General features: G+C 41.1%; 1 protein-coding gene across 5 annotated transcripts in view; it reads left to right on the forward strand.

Moving 5' to 3' along the window:
* The window catches only part of gmds (GDP-mannose 4,6-dehydratase), a 351,858-nt gene that overhangs the window by 270,146 nt on the left and 61,866 nt on the right, over positions 1–19,846 (forward strand). For 3 of the 5 annotated variants that reach the window (XR_007941420.1, XM_051947328.1, XM_051947329.1), the window contains exons 8-9: positions 13,487–13,605; positions 13,980–14,076. The exons of 1 other annotated variant lie outside the window; for it this stretch is intronic. Coding sequence is in view for 2 of the 4 variants with exons in the window: in XM_051947328.1 (XP_051803288.1) it covers positions 13,487–13,605; positions 13,980–14,076 (216 nt within the window). In the remaining 2 variants the exon portion in view is untranslated. Of the gene's footprint in view, positions 1–13,486; positions 13,606–13,979; positions 14,077–18,437; positions 18,553–19,846 lie in introns of all 5 variants that reach the window. One more of the 5 variants, XR_007941421.1, reaches the window with a different exon arrangement.

The following is a 19,846-nucleotide window of genomic DNA, read 5'->3' on the forward strand; positions in this document are numbered from 1 at the left end:
GCTGAGTAAAACCTAACTAAGTTAAGTCACATAAAATATGTTGGAAAGGAAAACTCATTTGATGAAACTTTGTCTGTTCAGGAATTTGTGGAATGTTAGACCGCCAGTCTCCATTTCAGTGCTTCTAATCTGTGCTCCAACTTCATATCTGGTCCTTCTAGCTGGCTGCAGAAAGGATGGAAGCCTTTAAAAATGAGATTCATTTTAATGTTATTTTCACCAGATGGTTCATCTGTACAGGTTTGTAATGGGTGGCAGGACTTAGTCACTGCGCCTCAGACTGGATGTCTGTGCAGGGTCAATTTTAAAGCCATGTGAGTTTTTTTTGTTGTTGTGTTGTTAAGGGTGATTACCAGTTGCCATTGTGCAAGTTAATTTAAACGATTTACGAGCAGTAGTGTCAAAAGAAATAGTGTTTCATACAACATAATTGCATAAAACAATCCTGATGTTTGAAGATGTGATCATTGCAACAACATGAATTTAAGACGCTATGTAAGCCATTTTGTTTATTATTCATAAACCACATAGACCAGTAATTTTTTTTAATAAATACAAAAGTAGCATATATCTGGTTTTAGTTTTGAAATATCCATATTGTTATATCACTAAACTTTCCAAATATATTTTCTTTTTATGATATACCACACATTTTATATGGTATTTTTTAATGTTCCTCGATTATCAGTGTTAAGTGAGGGGGTTAGAAATGGTCTAACCCACAAAAAATACAAACTGAGTTTTCTATAATTTCTGTAATATTTTATGGTCTAGACTTTAGTGGCAAAGTAGTCGAACCCACAACTCAAATATAGGATTAGAGTGGCGCTTCGGATGTTAGATCATTCAGGAAAACAGAAAACGTCAAACCCATTGTTCTCAAAAACTACAGAAAGTGGGTTCGACCACTCTGCTTCTAAATCATTCAAGTGTTAATAATGACATTTCTTACAAAACCCTTGAAATGCTTTTCTAAAATAGGGATTTGTAAATTTGCACCATCTGACTGTGTGACAGTCATAGTTTTTGCAGTAGCTCATAGTGATGCTCTATAGCATACTCTAAATCTATTACACAGTGAATATTGAAGTGCAGCTTGACCTTGAACCAACGTATTCTATATCAAACTGCATTCACCGTGTCTTTCAGAGAAACTGTAATTAGATATTTTCCCTGGATCATTTAGTTTAGTGATTTTTGAAAGCCCTTTCCACATTTCACCACCTTTATCGGAACAAAAACATCACAGAGAACACCTTTCTCATTTACTTTTGCTCTACAGTTTCCAAAATTGAACAAAAATGTCAATGACTATGAAGTGTTACTGTGATGAAAACAGTGAATGTAATCCACATGTGAACAAAGCATTAATAGGAGCGGAAGTTCAGTTTGATGCCTCCAGCTGTTTGTAGGAGTTATAACAACCTGCAGCATTAAACAGCAACAGGATCCAAATGAGTATCTCCAAAGAGAGACAGTTGAGCAAATTTACAGACATGAAACAACAGAAGTAACGTCTTTAAATACTTAGAATTCTATAAATTATCCCTGGCATGGAGACAGGATCAGTCAGGACCTAACAGCAAGCCATACTGTGTACTTGTCTTAAGCACAGACAGATGAGCCGTCACAGTCACAGTTTATCAGCTGCACTTAAATTTGTTAAAAATAAATTAGTTTAGATGTATTCCTTTATTTAATGGTGCATTGTTATGTATTATATTTCACTTGATGTTCTGTTTAGTTTCACCAGTACACCAGTAAAAAGTTTGTTCTCCCCAGAAAAACAAAGCTTAAAGACACGAAATAATCAATCTATTCAATAACCAAAATTTCCTCCTTTCACTCTGATCATGGCTTTCAGTCTTTCAGGCATGGAATGCACAAGGTTCTTGAGTGTGGATGGTTCTATCTTCCCCCACTCCAACACAGCCCTAGAGTTGAGCTGTTTCATGATGGTCGGTGGTGGACTGGTGAAGGTGCAACTTTTCAGGATTCCCCAACAGTTGTCAGTTGAGTTGAAGTCAGGGGAATTTGGTGGTCATTCCTTCCTGCACAGAAAGGCAAGGCAAGGCAAATTTATTTATATAGCACATTTCAACAACAAGGCGATTCAAAGTGCTTTACAAAGACAGGTAGATGCTCAGAACACCATTGCTGAGTCATACATGTGGTGTGAGCAGGGTCACCGTGTTGCATTAATACCAACTGTGAGCGTCTGTTCTCCCAATCTTTTGGAGTCAGAGTTAAGTACTTCTTTGTAAAGCCAGTATCTTCTCCTTTTGCAGTTTGGTGAATCGTGTGGTATGTTGCCCCTTCAAGCTTTCAACCCTGATGTTTCTGTTAAATATCGATACACAGTGCTCTTAGAAATATCTAAAAAAAAATAAATTAAATAAAAGTAAGACATAACCATGCTGACTTGTGTTTAACTTTCTCTCCTGTCTGCATCACTTATTCTGCTGTGTCAAAATGTTTGTGCTCGTTTGGATTGTATGTCAGTGTTGTGCTGTCACCTGCTTATAGCTGTTACATGATACATTGTTAAAGAGGCGAGGTGAACTCAGATCACTTGGTTTATTAGATGCCACCTGCATATTGACAGAGCTAGAAACAGTGTGTCAGAGCCCTGAGGGAGGGTGTATATGTGTGTGTGTTCTGTGTATCACAGCAAAGATACACAAAGAACAAAAGGATCCTTTGAGTGCAGAGTTTCAGAGGAAGCTGTCAGACATGTCCATTCTTCTCTAATCCGGTGTTTGGGATTGTCCTGCACTATTATGGAATGCTGTTTAACACACACACACACACACACACACACACACACACACACACACACACACACACACACACACACACACACACACACACACACACTTCATACGCTCTCTGTTCACTGAAGTGACAAGTATTCCCACTTTTCAAATGGTTGTGAATGTGTGTGTCATATCTCTTCTCTGTAAGAGGCTTGAGGCTTGAAGAGGCTCTGTAAGTTGGCTTGAATTACAGTAGGGCCCTGCAAACATACTCCGATCAGCTACAAGACTATGACCACTGACAGGTGAAGACAATAACATTGATTGTTATAATGCAATGTTCTGCTGGATGCCTTGAGTCCTGACAGTCTTGTGGATGTTTGACATGTACCACCCACCTAAACATTGCAGGTCAAGCAACGCCCCACCCCACAATAGCAGTCCCTGATGCTCGTTGCCACCCTGAGCAGGACAGTGCACCCCGACACACCGCAAAAACTGCTCAGGAGTGACCCTGGGACCACAAGAGAGCTAAGCAGTTCACCTGGGTCACACATTCCCCAGACTCAAATCTTATTAAGCATCTGTGGGATGTACCAAGATAAGCCTGATCTAGGTAGAACCCTCCCTACAACCCACAGGACAACCAAACTATGTGTTTAGTATGGACAAGGTTTCAGTTATTTGTGACAGCTTTATGCAAAAGCGTACAGAAGCAGTTGCATTACAAGTACAAAGTACGTTGTTCATAGTTATATAACAATAAGTTAGGCCTTGAATCATTGGAGACATGAAAAATTGAAATTGGAGTCAAGATGGAGATCTGAGTAGGAAAATGTAGAGGGAGTGACTCATGGTCTTTGTCATTCTCTAAATTGTGCTGATGCAAATAAAGGCACATATAATTAGAAATAAGATAAATTGGATGTTAAATATAGCCATATGTAAACATGTACAGTAGTAAGAGGTTATCTGGCCTCTATCTGGTATCAGCACTGGGTTTAAGGTCACTCTGGAGTCGTAATTTCAATACTATTTGCCTAATCTCAGTACAAGATTGCTGTAGATAATTGCCATTGTATCCGGGAAGTACTGGCTCTTGATGGATGTGGGTCCGAAAAGACCAGCTGATAACACCAACTTATGACGTACATGACCAAGACCACGGCTGTGCTGCAATGTGACGTTGTCCTTGTCTTGTTAGTGCACATGTCTGTGTATATTCACGTGAATGCCTTATGCTATAGTTGTAAGTGCAGGTCATTAATCTCATTATCAGTGTTCAGAGGTGGGGCTCTCTGACTGGAGCTGTGTCTGCTACAATTCAAGACTTCACTGTAAGAATAAGAACACTTTTCTTATTATTTTTCAGGCTTTAACATTCTTGTGTGGCAGCTGTGCAAGCATGTTGTGGAACAGAGCTGAGAACCTCTTAAGCTACAAATGATCTGGAAAAGCTAGCTCTGGTCGGGCTGTGTAGGTGAGCAGTCGTAAACCTGCAGCTTCTCAAAACACTCTGCAGCACAATATGGGGGCTTTTCATATTTGAACTAGTTGCAAAGCTGTGATAATTCAACAGACTTGGATGGCTTTAAGTGATTAGAAAAGCACAGTAGCCAATTTGTTTATGCTACATGTAATTTCTTTACAATGTTAACCATAAAGCAGTTGTAATTGTGCAGGAATTTGATTTAATATTAGCTTGAGCGCATTTGTGCCTGTCATGTGGAAGTTTTATGTGTGCATGTGTAGGTGAGGCAGAAAGAGTGTGTGTATGTTTTGTGCAGTTTGCCCACATGTGGATACCAGTGTGTGAAACCCCTGCATTAGCAGGCTGGGATTGGGGCTGATGGCTTTCTGCAGCCACAATAGCAGCTCTATTAAGTGTTTACTGTGAGCTATTCCACATGTCAGCTGTAGTCAGGCATCTAGTGGGAGAAGACTGAGGATCTGTAACAGCCTGGGATGCAGGGAGGGAGGTGAGATGCAGAGGGGGAGAAAGGAGGACGGAGGGGTCAGCTGGCTGCAGAGGAGAGAGGGCTAGATAAGTCATCACTTAGGCTGTGGTTTGAGGTTTGGTTTGCTCGTTTTTGCGAACAAACTTTTCAGGCTTTTTTGGATAACAGGGAAACCTAATATCAGGCTCTGTTTTCAACCTGAAGACTCACTGACTCAACAGTTGTGTGAGAAGACAGCCACCTCTCCAGAGAAAGACATGTATTTAAGATTAAATTATCTTCCGACATTTATAAAATATGACATTTGCTTACGTCCATATTGCTCCATGACTGGCTGTCAAAAGAAGTAGACAGTTCAGGACCTGGAATGTATTTTCTGCCATTGGTATCAGAGTGATGAGACTGCACTTTGTGACCTATATGAAAGTATTCTGAGTCAGCAGGCTGCCTTTGGTTTGTACCAAGGATTTTCCCGCAACCCAGTAGCTTTGGTTGTGCTCTATCAAAGCTCCGTGTTCTATCTGACAGGAGCATATGGAAAGGATTAAACATAATACACTTTCTGAGAAAAAAGAAGTGGCAGCACGACAGCTGAATGCTGAAAGCATGAAACCCTTTCTGTGTTAAAGTGACGGCATCCTTTTGGACATGAATCGCAGATGAATCACTTAGTTTATTTGTTAGTCATCCACGAAGTTTCTGAATCTTTTAACATGAGGGATTAGGGCTGAACAATTAATTAAAATATTACAGAGATAGTGAACAAACCATATCCCAAGATGCAAGAGAACAGGTTGTTTAATATAGACTGGAAAAAAATTCACATTTTTCTTATTAGTTTCAATTTGGAAAAAAATGTGCAAAACCATTCCAACTAAAATCCTGACTTATACTGTTTCTAAATATATACCAAGATAATTACAATGAAATGCTTAGTGTAATCTACTTTTTTGTGGATGCTCTCTAAAGGTAGCCTAGCCACGCTAGACCCAGGTCTGAAGACGCAAGGGTCTAGGAACTCTCGACAGGGAGGGAGGCGGGCTAAAAGGTTGTCTTTCAAATCACTCTGCAGCAATTGGGTATGTATACAACCAATCAGCGCAACGAATAGGCTGACGTAGTTCCTAGAGCGCCAGAAATCAGAGGATGCGGGAGTTCGGTGAAGCCTTATTTATACAGTCAATGGGTGGAGCTCAAGTATATTACAGACATGTTAACAGAAAGATTATTCAGAGTCGGTGCTAATGGAGCTCAACGACTGTTGTCGTTTTTGTTGTCGACCCTGGCAGAGAATTAAATTTGTTGCCGTGGGTTGTCTAGCGCAGCTAGGCTAGTTGTTTCCGGTTGTTTCTGTCAGAATCGTCGCGCCTCTGTCGTCACTTAGTTACGCCCGCCTTCTGACTCTACACTTCATGGTGATTCATCGGCCAGTTTTAGGAGCATCCAACCTCAAGGCTTACCGAGGGTAACTAGACCGACCCTGGCAGAGAATTAAATTCATTGCCGTAGGTTGTCTAGCACGGCTAGGCTACTCGAAAGGCATAATTAAGCTAAATATTTTGGCTTGTTAGTCTTTATTTCGTTTCTAGCATTTTATTTCACATTTTATTGTTATTAAAATTATAACAATCTGAAGCGTTAAACACATACTAAAGTTTATGATTTGGAACAGCTTTGTTTATTGACTGAGGCTGGCACTACCAGCAAGTGATGGAATTTCATGGCATTTTGTCAAATCTGATTTCTTCAGATTTATTTTTAAATGTTATTGTAATTTTCTATTATTTATTTATTTATTGCAATTTTTCAAGATTGCATTGTCACATTTTATTATTGCACTTTAAATGTCCTAACATATTGGGACCATGTTGGGAATGAGTATTTCAATTTAGCATTTTATACCTGGATTATGGATTGTGGGTTCTGTAAATCCTTAAATGAAGCAAATAATATCGAAACGCAAAAGCAAGTGTAAGATGGGTATAATGCTACAGTATTTAATACTGAAAATGTGGATTAGGTTTCGGTCATGCTGTGTTGAATGGAATATCAACAGAAACTTAGTCACTAATTTTAATAGGAAGGTATGTATTTTTGGCCAGTGAAGTAGCTGATAGATCAGTTTGATATAAAAATCCAGCTAATGCAACACAAACAGGGCTATCCATTCTTAAACGGTAACCTAATACAACACCATATCTGTACCTCAACCATGCTTTAGTGATATGAATTCTTTGGAGCATTGCAAATTATGCATTTTATAACCCTGTATCCACATCTTGCTTGGTTTTCAGGCTTTTGGGGTCAAAATAGCAAAACCACCAACAAGAACTAAACCAGAATTCAGATTTCAAAGACATGATGTCAGAGACGTTACACATCCATGTGTTTCTCTGGTCTGTTAACAAAAAACAGCATTTGAACTCTGGTCTCTGACTTTCCCACTGTGGATGTCAGAATATAATTCAGGTAAAAGGGTTGGTGGTGGTCGCTGGGGTCGGTATCTGTCTCTGAGCTGCAGTGAAGTGTGGAGAGTGTGATGGGGGTCATCCTGTGGCCATGTGAACAGGAAGGTGCGGGTTCGGTGTGAAGGGCTGAACCTCTGAGCTGTTTATCAGATAGCTAATGAAGCAGAGCAATCCTGAGAGACCCTGAGAGGGAGGAGGGGCAGAGGAGGGGGGAAGGAGAAGAGAGTAAAAGGTAAAAGACGGCTGGCGTGATGATGGTAAAGGAGCTCATGAAAAAGATGGAAATGTGGGAATACCTACAGTGAAGCCAGCGTGCTTCCCTTAGCTGTTATCACTGAACAGGCTGAGAAGAATAAACCCCAGTCTCCCATGATTTCACTTCACTTCATTCCCCCTACAGTAAGTAGAAAAATACACATCATATTATTTATTACATTTCCTGTTTGAAAATCAGCAGAGGCCATATCACTCAGCTCCTGCTATAAACATTTTCTCTGGCTGAAAGAGAGGCAGAGCAGCATTTCCAACTCCCATCATCGCAGCCATCCAGTTTACTACAGGCTACACATTCATCAGTGTGGTTTGCAGGAAAAGGAATGAGCCTGCTTCATTACAAGTTCAAATAATCAGCCAGTCAGACGATCAAAACAGAATTACAGTGTAGATGTCAGTGTTTAATGTTTTACTGTTTCCAGTGATAATTAATTCTGCTCACATCGAAGACAGAGAGACTGAAATATTTTGAAACATCAGAATGGGAATGAACTTCTGATGAAGTTCTCAGGCCAGATCTAACATCGACATTGTTATATTTTGAAATGCAGTGTGTTGTACGAGCTACATTACACTACCAGATAATCATTTATATACATTGTTTAATCTAGAAAAAAAATAATTTTTCTCAGTCCCAATATGATTGTTCAGATTTTCAAGATTTTTCAGAAGTTAAAGTTAGCTTGTTAATTACGATATACATTTCTACATTTTCTGAAGCTATATGTTGAGAAGACACATGTAGGATAATTTAATCTTTCCTTTCACTTAATAAGTACAAGATGTGAGTCACAGTCTGATGGTGCTCTGGTTGTGGAAATATTAACATCCTCTGATTGGTTGGCTCTTCTGTCAGTCATATACTGAGGTGCCATTATTGGCTTGTGTAGCAGTGTGAGAATCCGGTTTGTTCATTAGGGGCCAGAGGGTGAGAGGTGAGAGGTCAGGTCAGAGTCATCAACATTAAGCGGTCAGGTGACCCTGAACGATCCTCAGATAGGATGGCCGCTCCTCCCTGAGGAAGTTCATTCCATCACTGCTGCTGTGTGCTTGTGTGTGAGAGCAGTCATGTGCTTAACCACTGACTAAACTGGTACATACAGTATTTTAGTATACAGCAGTGTCAGTGCACATACTTTTCAGGTCATAAAGGCAGATTTTTTTTTTGTAGCAAGAGCAGTAAAAAACATTAATTTGTCAGCCTTTCTGACTGACACATTGACAACTACTAGCCATATTACTATAATATGTTCAACAAATTTCCATGATACCTGGGTTTTCAGCCCCAAGGATTTTGGTGACCCTGTTGGCTTTCCTCTGTTAGCTTAAAATCTTGTCTTTATTTACAATATGTAAGAATATTTTTTGAGTATACTAAGATTATTCTTCCTCCACTTCTTCTTTGGTACGGGGATGATTGTGACCTGAAATCCGCCACATGTACCAAAAAAGTCACCCACAAACAGCCTCAATGACTACCGCCCTGTTGTCCTCACACCTTTTATAGTGAAGTGCTTTGAGAGACTATTTCTCTGGCACATCAAAGATTGTCTCCCCCCCAACACTTGACTCTGACCAGTTCGCATACCAAGCGAACAAATCCACAGAGGACGCCATCGCCATAGCTCTGCATGCTGTGCTGAGCCACCTGGCACAACCGCAGAGCTTTGCCAGGATGATCTTTGTGGATTACAGCTCGGCATTCAACACAATCATACCGGACACTCTGATAAACAAACTGGACACCCTCGGTCTCCCCCCTCTTACATGCACCTGGATTAAGGACTTTTTAACCAACAGACCCCAGTCTGTGAGACTTGGTCCCCACCTTTCCTCCATCTGCATACTGACCACCGGGCTGTATGCTGAGCCCCCTCCTGTACTGCCTCTACACCTATGACTGCAGACTCGCCCACAGAAACAACAATGGTCGGTCTGATCTCAAAGGGAGACGAGACAGCCTACAGAGAGGAGGTCCAGAAACTCGCAACCTGGTGTTCAGTAAACAACCTCACACTAAACACCTCAAAGACAAAGGAGATCATCATGGACTTCAGGAGGAAAAGAACCGACCAGACCCCCCTCTACATCAATGGCGAGTGTGTAGAGAGAGTCCACACATTCAGGTTCCTGGGAGTCCAGATCAGGCGTGAACTAACCGTGACGTCACCCGTTAGTTTCAACGCCGAGAAAATGAAGTCCGGATTTTGCTACTTCCTGGTCGCCATTTTGGATTTTTTGGAGCCAGTGACGTAAAAAGCGTCATCAAACAGGCTGGACCGGAGAGCAACTTGGGGCAGGACCAGTCGATGGGACTGTCAATCAAGTATAGCCATGCCCCCTGGCTCCGCCAACTTTAGCGATTTATTTAAAATTCAGTATTGATTTATTTTAAGATCGGCCACCTGATCTCTCATTTTGACCATAAAAACTGACGGGGAAAAAATCCTGAGCTGTCGAAAATCAGTCTATCAAATTTTATTTTTTCCAAAAATGAATTGGGGTCTATGGAACAAAAGCTTTTTGGAGCCAACCCTAGCGGGCGGCGTGATATTGCAAGTTTTTGACACTTCCGGGTGGGCTTCAATTTTGGAGCCAGATGCTACGTCCATCTCTATATACAGTCTATGGTCCAGATCTTCGATGTCCTCTCCTGGACAGAGAACATCACGGCTGTCATAAAGAAGGCTCAGCAACGGCTACACTTCCTGAGAGTCCTCAGGAAGCGCAACCTAGACAGGAAGCTGCTGCTGGCCTTCTATCACTAATCCATAGAAAACCATGCTGACATACTGTGTTTCCACCTGGTATGAGAGCTGCACTGAGGCAGATAGATCGAGGCTTCAGAGGACAGTCAAAGCAGCACACAGGATTGTTGGCTGTCCTCTCCCCTCCCTCATGAACATCTACTCCACCTGGTGCCTCAGCAGAGCTCAGAACATCATCAAGGACAGTTCACATCCCGGTTCTCAGCTATTTGATCTGTTGCCCTCTGGAAGGCACTACAGATGCATTAAAACGAGGACAAACGGACTTAAAAACAGCTTCTTTCCGAGAGCCATCACTACCTACATAAAATGACGTAGCGGGCCACATTTGGCCCGCAGGCCTTGAGTTTGCCACCTGTGATGAAAACGGAAACAACAAGTATGCTGGCTCATTATGCTGCATACAATTACACACCACATTGTACGATTGAGACAAGGACCCTTGGAATAACTGTTCATAGGTGAGAATAGTTTTTGGCTCTTTTTTTATTATTAAATCTTATTGAGAGCTTCCAGCCTATGAGAGCTAACTTGTTAGCCACTAGCAAAACACTAACATGAGCTAGCAGCTTAACAACCAAATACCAGACGATTAATCTGGTATTAATCGTCTGGTATAGTGTAGTATAGTTGTATAAGCACTTGTAGTAATACTAAAAGTACATGCAGCAGTAGTAAGATAAGATAATCCTTTATTACTCCCCATGTCCGGGGAAATTTCCCATGTTACAGCAGCATACATCATACAGTAGAGCAACAATAGCAACAGTAAACAACAATATAATGATAATGATAATCACAATCACAATATGTCCAGGAGTGTAGGAAGGGAAAGGTGGCTTATGGAATGATGTGAAGTACAGAGAAACTATGCAGATTATGTGGTAAGGGATTGTGTGAAGCAGTCCATTTTTGTGTAAACATCAGCCAGTGATGCTGGTGTTATAAAGTCTTATAGCAGATGGAATGAATGATTTGCGATAGTAGTATAAATAGCCATTAGAGTCGTAGAAGTAGCATCAGCTATTTGTAATAGTATTACAAGTTGTAGTAGCAGTGCCAGTATCAACAGCAGTAGTCTTTCAAAAATAGCTGCATTTCTAAATTACGTCAAAAGTTTGAGTGGTTGTGTAAATATAATTCATATATCTTTCATTACTATCGACCAGATATAGTTGACATTTGGTAGTTTTATCGTCATCAATCTTATTGCATTTTTCCTCATATTTTATTAGCACTGAAATATTTTTTTCTACAAATGCACAAGGAAAGTCAATTATTACTACAGTGTAAAATTAATGAGAACATTTCCATCTTTAAATGGGTGATTAAGAATAATCTTTACTGAGTCGGTCATATAAACTACGCTCTCATTTTAGGCTCTCCACTCTTTGTCTTCAGTCCTGTGCATCTATGAAAGACACACCTATGAGTTACTACTGCAGAGGGACCACAGCATCTGTTAAATGTGCAGAGGGGAGACAGACAGTTTCTGCTTTGTTCAACTTTACCCCATAAATCATCCTGATGTGACTGTATAGAATACTCACACTCCATTCAATGCTACTAATCCAAGTAGAGCAAATAAACCTTCTGATTTGCTCCTCAGAGACAGAAACAAAGGCAAAATGATTTAGTCACCTCAGTAGAGACAGAGGAAGTCAACTCTCCACCTTCCTGCTGACATGTCTTGTTTTCAACTTTGTGTTGCAATAGAGAACGTTCAGTTTTTTAGCGTGCGTGCGTGTCTACTTCAAGCAACAGCCTTTGGGGAAAACAAAGCCCTCACAGAAGATACAGTTTCTCCATTTGTGACAACTCAAGAAAAAGGCACATTTATTTTTTATTTTTTATAAATCATCCGTTTTAGGGGTATTTTAAGTGACAGGTGGGAACCATCATGAAATGGTCTACGATGGTCCATGACCTAGGGACATTAGCATGGCTCCACCTTTTGCAATTGTCACTTAACAGAATCACTTAATTTAAACAGTTGCTTCTGCGACTTCTCCTCCTTACAATAGTTCAATTTGATCTACTGATCTTCAAAAGTGCACCAAATTCTTTTTTTTTTATCTTTTTATGACTATTTTTGTCCTCCAAGGAGTTGCCAGTGTCACTTAATGGACCTACAAGATGTTGTAACAAATGTGTTAGAACAGATGTATTGACAGACAGTGATACATGTTCATATGAGCTCATGTGGAGTTTCTGTAATAGAAGCTAGGAAGAATGAGAAATCTGAGTTTTACATCTTCAGGTATGTTTTATGATTATAGGTCATGTGCTTTTGATTTATGTATTCAAATCAAATCAAAAAGAGTAGAACAGAGTGCTGTACCTGTTATAAGACAAGGAAACAACAAAAATGTGTGACAAAAAACTAGATAAATATATGAAACTAAAATATCAAGACCACTATGAGCAACCAAAAACCATTGAAAACATGTACATCATTTTTGTCTTTAAAGGAGAAATACTAAAGAACCATAATGACATTTATGACACTTTGTAGCAACACACTTCTACTGATTAATCAGATTTTTAGTCCAACACTTTTTAATTTATTTTTTGTAAAATGAGAGTTTGCCTTTCTGTCTCATTTTCTGTCTGTCTTCATCTCTAAGTTTTGAGAGTGGAGACATGAGCATCTGTCTGTCTGTCCATCCGTCCCTGATGAGTCACTTGTAATTATGCTGAATGTGCCAGAGATCAGCAGCTCTGACCTGCTGGCTCTATTTCACCATAAATATTATGGAGCCATGCACAGACGCCCTCGCTAACTGTTTATTATAGTGCTGGCTCCATTAAGGGTCCCATACTCTTAGCTTTCACTGTGGTATGCAGGCTAATAATAATGCGCCTCCACAATGGAAAAATAGTAAATACAAGTCAGGATTCAGGCTGTTGAGGGATTTTATTTCTGGAATTTATCATCTTTTAAGCTTTATTTTCACTTTTGGTGTGTAATGTGGTGTATTTTTCAGCTGTTGGATCAGATCTGTTTGTGTGCATACATGTGCATTCATTTTTGTGTGTGCCAGCAGCACAGTGGACCTGTGGGAGTGCTCTGTTCTTCTTTCCCACGGTATGCGTCCCATGAGCCCTTGTGGTGACGTCATGACAGAGGTACAGGCGAATGCCCGGCTAAGAGGTCGCAGGTTCACTTCCTGTCTGTCAGGATTGAGCTGGGCAGGATCCAGCATGGAGCACTAAACTGTCTTTATGATCTCTCAGTGGTTGACCCTTACTGTCTCTTTCAGGCTATGTGGCTGATGCTGCAACAGGAGGAGCCAGAGGATTTTGTCATATCGACAGGGGAGGTGCACAGTGTGAGGGAGTTTGTGGAGAAGGCATTCAAACATGTGGGAAAGACCATTGTGTGAGTGTACCCAGAAACACACAGGCAAAGTTAATTTTATTCACATAGTCTAAAATCAGAGATTTGTCTCATGGACTTAAAAATCTGCACCAGATGAGACACTACCTACCCTTTACCTGGAAAATGAAAAACTCCTCCCATGTTTCACCTCTAAGTCACCTCCCTCTTGTGTCCTGGAAGATACTGACATGTGGTGAGGGGCTGTTTGACTGTTTGCAATGCTGGGTGTGCTGTCTGAGAAAAAAGACAGGTGACATGTTTTGTCTGCATGAGACGTTAAGGAAACAAACTGCACAAGAAATAATCAGTGCAGTTGAACCTTTGAACAGGTGTGAGAAAAAAGGTAGTTCCTGCTAAAATTTGTTTCTTTCCAGGTGGGAAGGAAAGGATGAGAAGGAGGTTGGTCGTTGCCAGGAGACAGGTGTGATACATGTGAAGGTGGACCCAAAATACTTCCGTCCTACTGAAGTGGTAAGTCAGGTTTCTCTCTGTGCATACATGGGTTGTTTACTTGTGTTGAAATATTGACCCAAATGACATTTTTCTGCTTGTCAGTATCCATTGAAAGCACTGACATCATCTTAATAGAAGAATGTTTTTAATCAGGCAGCACAGACACAAAGAGACATATGATTAGGAAGGAAATTAACTATTTTTTGTAATTTTCAGCATTAAAATGTTGTTAATATAACTATAACTACTACATATAACTACGTTTAAAGGAACATAATGCATCTACTGTGTACTGCTACTATCAAATCACCTGCTTTGAGTTAGTAGTTCCTTTGTAATACAATTAAATCTAAAAAATATATACACTACTCACAATAAGTTAGTTATACTGTGAGATCCTCAGTGGATTTCCTACATAAGGTGTTTGTTTCACTTCAGTGATTTAGGATGCTAGACACACCTCATTTTGTGTTTTCCACGTAATGGTCTCACTGTGTACAGCGCGCCTTAAATATTTGGGCCGATACCAAAAAATACAAATAGACAACCCTTTTCAATGTGGCATCAATTTCAACAATCGGGGGGGTATAAAAAGCTGGTATTGACAATAAGTCATTCCCAGTTCATTATTCAAGCAGCCATGAACACACGACGTCACTGAACGGACGAGCAGCGCCACCTGGTCATGGCGCGCCTTCAGGTCGGTAGCAGGCAGTCAGATGTTGCTCGTGAACTTGGTGTGTTTCAAAGTGTCATCAGCAGACTTGCAGCAAGACACAGAACTACTGGCAGTGTTTGTGACAGACCCAGGAGTGGAGTCCCACGAGTGATGGACCACAGTGATGACCAGTACCTAAGGACCTTTGCACTCAGACACCATTATGAAACTGCCACAAAGCTGCAGGCCTGTTTACAAGAAATGAGGGGTACTAGGGTTTCAGACAAACCACTGGCAACCGACTCCACGCTTTGGCTTCAATGCCAGACGACCGTTGCAGGTGACTCCACTGACACCAAGACATGGCCGTGACTGTTTGCGGTGGACACAAGACCATGTGACCTGGACAATGCAGCAGTGGTCTACCGTCCTGTTCACTGATTTTATTTTATTTTATAGTTTATTTAGTCGGGACAGTGCATATTAATGGACAGTACATACATGATGTAATGTAAATATGCCGGAATTAGCATGGATGCTAAATTTCATCCGTAGTCCCAAACAAAAAACATAAAAAACACTCAATACAATACAACACAATACAAAGAACAATAAGAGACACTGAACATGTGCAAACACGCATATACTCCTAAAATAGGGGGGACTGTATGTAGACATAAACGCCTCATGTGTATGTGCAAATGTGCATAAGTTCCTAAAATACAGATTTTTAAAATACATATACAAGTTTTTTTAAGATGCTGCAGTGATGGTATGAGTGTGGTTTTTTTATCGAATACCTTTAATGCTCTCTTGTATAATTGTTCGATGGGTTTGAGTGTCGTTACACCTGTGAAAGACCAGATTGTGAAACAGTAGTTTATGTGTGTGAAAATCATACAGTGCAGGTACGTCTTAGCGGCACCAGCTGTCAGAAAATGTCTAATTTGTTTAAAATTTTATAAATTAAAATTAATAGTGTTAGAGACCTTCTTAATGTGAAATTTATAAGTGTGGTTTGAATCCAGTGTGACTCGAGGTACTTGAATTGTGTTACCAGTTCAAGTTCCTCACCCCCAAAAAAGGGGGGTGATGAGTGTCGGGTCACCTTGCACAGAAATGATGGTCGTCAGCGTTGCTGGAGAAGGCAAGGTGAGCGATATGCCGCAGTCAACATGGTCCCCAGGGTTCGCTTTGGTGGAGGAGGTGCAACAGTCTGGGCAGACATCACCAGTCAACACAAAACAGATTTGGTGATTGTAGATGGTGCAGTCACTACACGTTCTTACCTCAGTGACATCATAGAACCCAGCATCATCCCCCAATTCTGCCAGCACACACCCAACTTTCTGTTCATGGATGATAATGCTCCACCACATGGTGCCAGAATTGTCACAGCTCAACTTCAGGAAGTCGGAGTGCCTCATATGGTATGGCCAGCAATGTCCCCTGGAACCCCATAGAGCACATCTGGGACCAGCTGAAGGAGTGACTGGATGTTCGTACCCCACCCCCATGTGACCTGGCAGAACTTGTGTGTAGCACTTGTGGAGGAGTGGAACGCATTGCCTAAGAACAACATCATGAGGTTAGTTAGGAGTATGAGACATCGCTGTCAAGCTGTCATTGTGGCAAATGGTGGAAACACCCGCTGCTGACTTTGTCAATTTTGGTTGTTTGGGGCTATCTTTGTTATTGTCTAAATTGTCGGGTAATAAATATTGCACTAACGAAAATGGTCCTTCTTCTCATTCATTAATAGTAATATCAAAGGGAATTTTTACTTATTTCATTAAAATTCAGACCAAATAGGAAAAGCACTCGTAAATAACAATATCCCTAACTTATTGTGAGTAGTGTATAATGTAATGTAGCATTCACATTTAGTTATGTTTATGTAATGCTGTACTGTTTCCAAGGTTTGGGTGTCTTGCTGGTTGGGTAGTTTGAGTTGCATGCTACATTTTTCCTGCTCTACACCGTCACACCATCAATTAAAGGTCAAAACAGAATACAAATGTTTCTTTTAGATTTTTTGCCCCATGAAATGAGTTATAATCAATCCATTAATTTTTCACGGTGTGGTCCTAGCTTTTTGGTCTGAACACCTACAGTCTCTGTACTGGATAGACAGCATTTGGACTCATCATATCTCATCTGTGTTTGTGTGTTCTGTCGTTGGTGACATTGCCTTGGTGGAGCTCCTACATGATATTAGTGTATTCATCCATCTTAAGTGCTGTCCAAGCTTCTGTTTCTTGTCGCTGAACAAACTCATAGGTTCATGCTGTCAGAATCATTTGTTTATCTCTGACTTTACTTACTTGCTCTGCAATGTGTCAGACAGAAGTTCCGACTGTATCTCTGAACTGCAGTTACTGCAGCAGAATGAAGTTGATCTGTTCCACTAATGTAATTCATATAATTGCACATAATTCACTAAACATCATCAGCATTTCCTGTTCTAAATAATTGACCTTAACATGAATGTTACATGTTTTCTCTGCATGTATCTGATTCCCGGTCATTGTGTCTGGGACCATACACTTATCAGCCATGACGGGTGCAGTTGACAGCCTCAGGCTGCTTATTGTATGCTTTCAAACTGCTGGAAACAAGCCAGTCCACCTCTTTAAGAGTAATGTAAGCTGCATCCTGCCAGTTGATGTTGAATGGGTGAACATATTCAGGCAAGCAACCTTGAAAATGTTAATAGCGAGGGTGTTTTGGATTGAGTCACTCTGCTTGTGAGACAGTTCTGCTGAATAAGAAGGTAGCTTGATAGAACAGGAGAGAAATGTGTCATTTTGTAAGACTGTACGTGTACAGGTGTGTTTGTAGAGACTGGATCCAAATCAGAAAATGAGCCAGTGTGTTACCTCTCCATCTCTCTTTGGGTATGGAGTTTCTCTGATATTTGGGAGACCTTTCCCTACTGTGGCCCAAGGGTGATGGGGCTATTCCTCGTGGACGGTGTAGTGTTACCTCAGGGTGTTGTGGCTGAGATTAGCCGTCAGGGTCTCGGTTTAAAGCCAGGAGCACCCCTCTTCTGAGCTTTGGCCTGGTGAGATTAGAGTTGAGATCCAGTTGAGTGATGGTAGAGGATTAGTAAGGAGGCCCTGCTGACTGACTGCTGAGGGAATGGCAGCACTGGTTACACACCTGGGCGTGTATGCTTTGTGCATGTCGGCTCAATCGTTCAAGGTCCTAACCCTAAATTAACACTGAAAACTATTCCAGAAAGTGATCAAGTCAACCAACAGCAAATTGGCTGTGTCCCTTGCATGAAAATATCTGACTACCTGAAGAATAAAATAGGTGAATCTTTGAAGTTAGTGGAAGTGGCCTTCCCCTTACAGACTTCACCAGCCAGTGAAATCTGGCAGAAAGCTTCATAGAGTTTAAAAATCAAAGCAGAACAAGTTTCAGTGGAGAAAAATGTGTTAAATATCCCATGTGACAAGAAGAAAGCAAACTTCTGTACATTCTAAAACCTTTTGTGATTAATGATTCTATTTTTGGTCCTCAAGTTGGTTTCATCTTCATATTTATGTTTGCATTTGTCTTCCAAAACTGAAATTGTTTCATTTTACAGAGACTATAATCGAATAATCTGCGATATCTATTTCTTAAGCAGCGCAGGGGTAATGTGGGAAAGATAGTTAACTTTTAGCTGGTAGTTTCTCTGCTCTGCGTCATTGTTCCTTTATTTCTATGGCAGGGTTTAAAGAGAATGAAGAATGTTTAACCTCTGGCCCCTTCAGACAGGAACTGCCTGACACTGGACTCATAGCTCTGCATTGTGATTCACCTCAAGTGGAAATACCTGTCATCAAGTACGTGTGTGTGTGTGTGTGTGTGTGTGTGTGTGTGTGTGTGTGTGTGTGTGTGTGTGTGTGTGTGTGTGCGTGTGCGTGTGCGTGTGCGTGTGCGTGCGTGCGTGCGTGCGTGCGTGCGTGCGTGCGTGCGTGCGTGCGTGCGTGCGTTGTCCGTCCGTGCGTGCGTTCGTGCGTGCGTGTTGAGCTGACTCAAACTCTTTGGCATCATGCTTGCTGTTTAGGTGTAAGAAAGTTTGGATGTATGTCTAGGTGGGGCCTGAGTACAAAATGTACATATGGTGTCAGAGGAGTGTGGTCATAATTATGTATTTTTTTAGCATCTCTGTCAGTGTGTGTGTGTCTGATGAAAACTCCAGTCACTTGGGCCAGCATTATGTGTGTGTGTGTGTGTGTGTGTGTGCACGCTTGCGTGCATGTTTGTTTGGGATACAACATACTGGGGCTAAAGAACTGACAGCAAGTTCATCTATGGTTTAAGCATTTTACTTGATGTAATAGATCCGTCTTTCCGTCCATTATTTATACACCGCTTAATCGTCATTAGGGTCGTGGGGACTGGAGTCTATCCTAGCTGACTTAGGGCGAAGGCAGAGGACACCCTGGACAGGTCACAAGTCTATCACGTATATGGACAAACAATCACACTCACATTCACATCCACACCTACGGACAATTTAGAGTTACCAATTAACCTGATGTTTGTAACCGCATGTTTTTGGACTGTGGTATCAAGCCAGAGTACCTGGAGAATACCCGCACATGCACAGGGAGAGCATGCATACTTCATGCAGAAAGATCCCTGGCCCAGGCTGGAGCGCAAACCGGGGATCTTCTAGCTGCAAGGTGGCAGTGCTAATTATGCAGCCCTGACTGTAATAGATGCTGGTTAAGAATAAAGCTACCAGCATTTTACACAGATAGTCACATGTGAAAATGAAAGACATGCGATTCAAGTTGTCAGGGTTGTTTTGAACAAAGCAGGAGTAAGTTTCAAACTTCCCCAGCTGCCATGGCTTTGCAAAGCTGTCAGTCACACTCCACACCCTGTGGGTTTCTGCCTGCACTGAGGTTTAGCTCAGATGAGCAGTCTCTGCCAGAGCTTTACAAAGGTGTGTCTCTGTATTATGCTGTGATGGTTATGATTAGATTTGGTTGTCAGGTGATATATAGTGTCAGAGCTGTGAACATTTCAGCAGAGGTGGGTAGAGTAGCCAAAAATCGTACTCAAGTAAGAGTAACGTTACTTCAAAATAATGTCACTCAAGTAGAAGTAAAAAGTAGTCATTCAAAA

Source organism: Acanthochromis polyacanthus, chromosome 4 (assembly GCF_021347895.1).
Source record: "Acanthochromis polyacanthus isolate Apoly-LR-REF ecotype Palm Island chromosome 4, KAUST_Apoly_ChrSc, whole genome shotgun sequence".
Classification (NCBI taxonomy): Eukaryota; Metazoa; Chordata; class Actinopteri; family Pomacentridae; genus Acanthochromis; species Acanthochromis polyacanthus.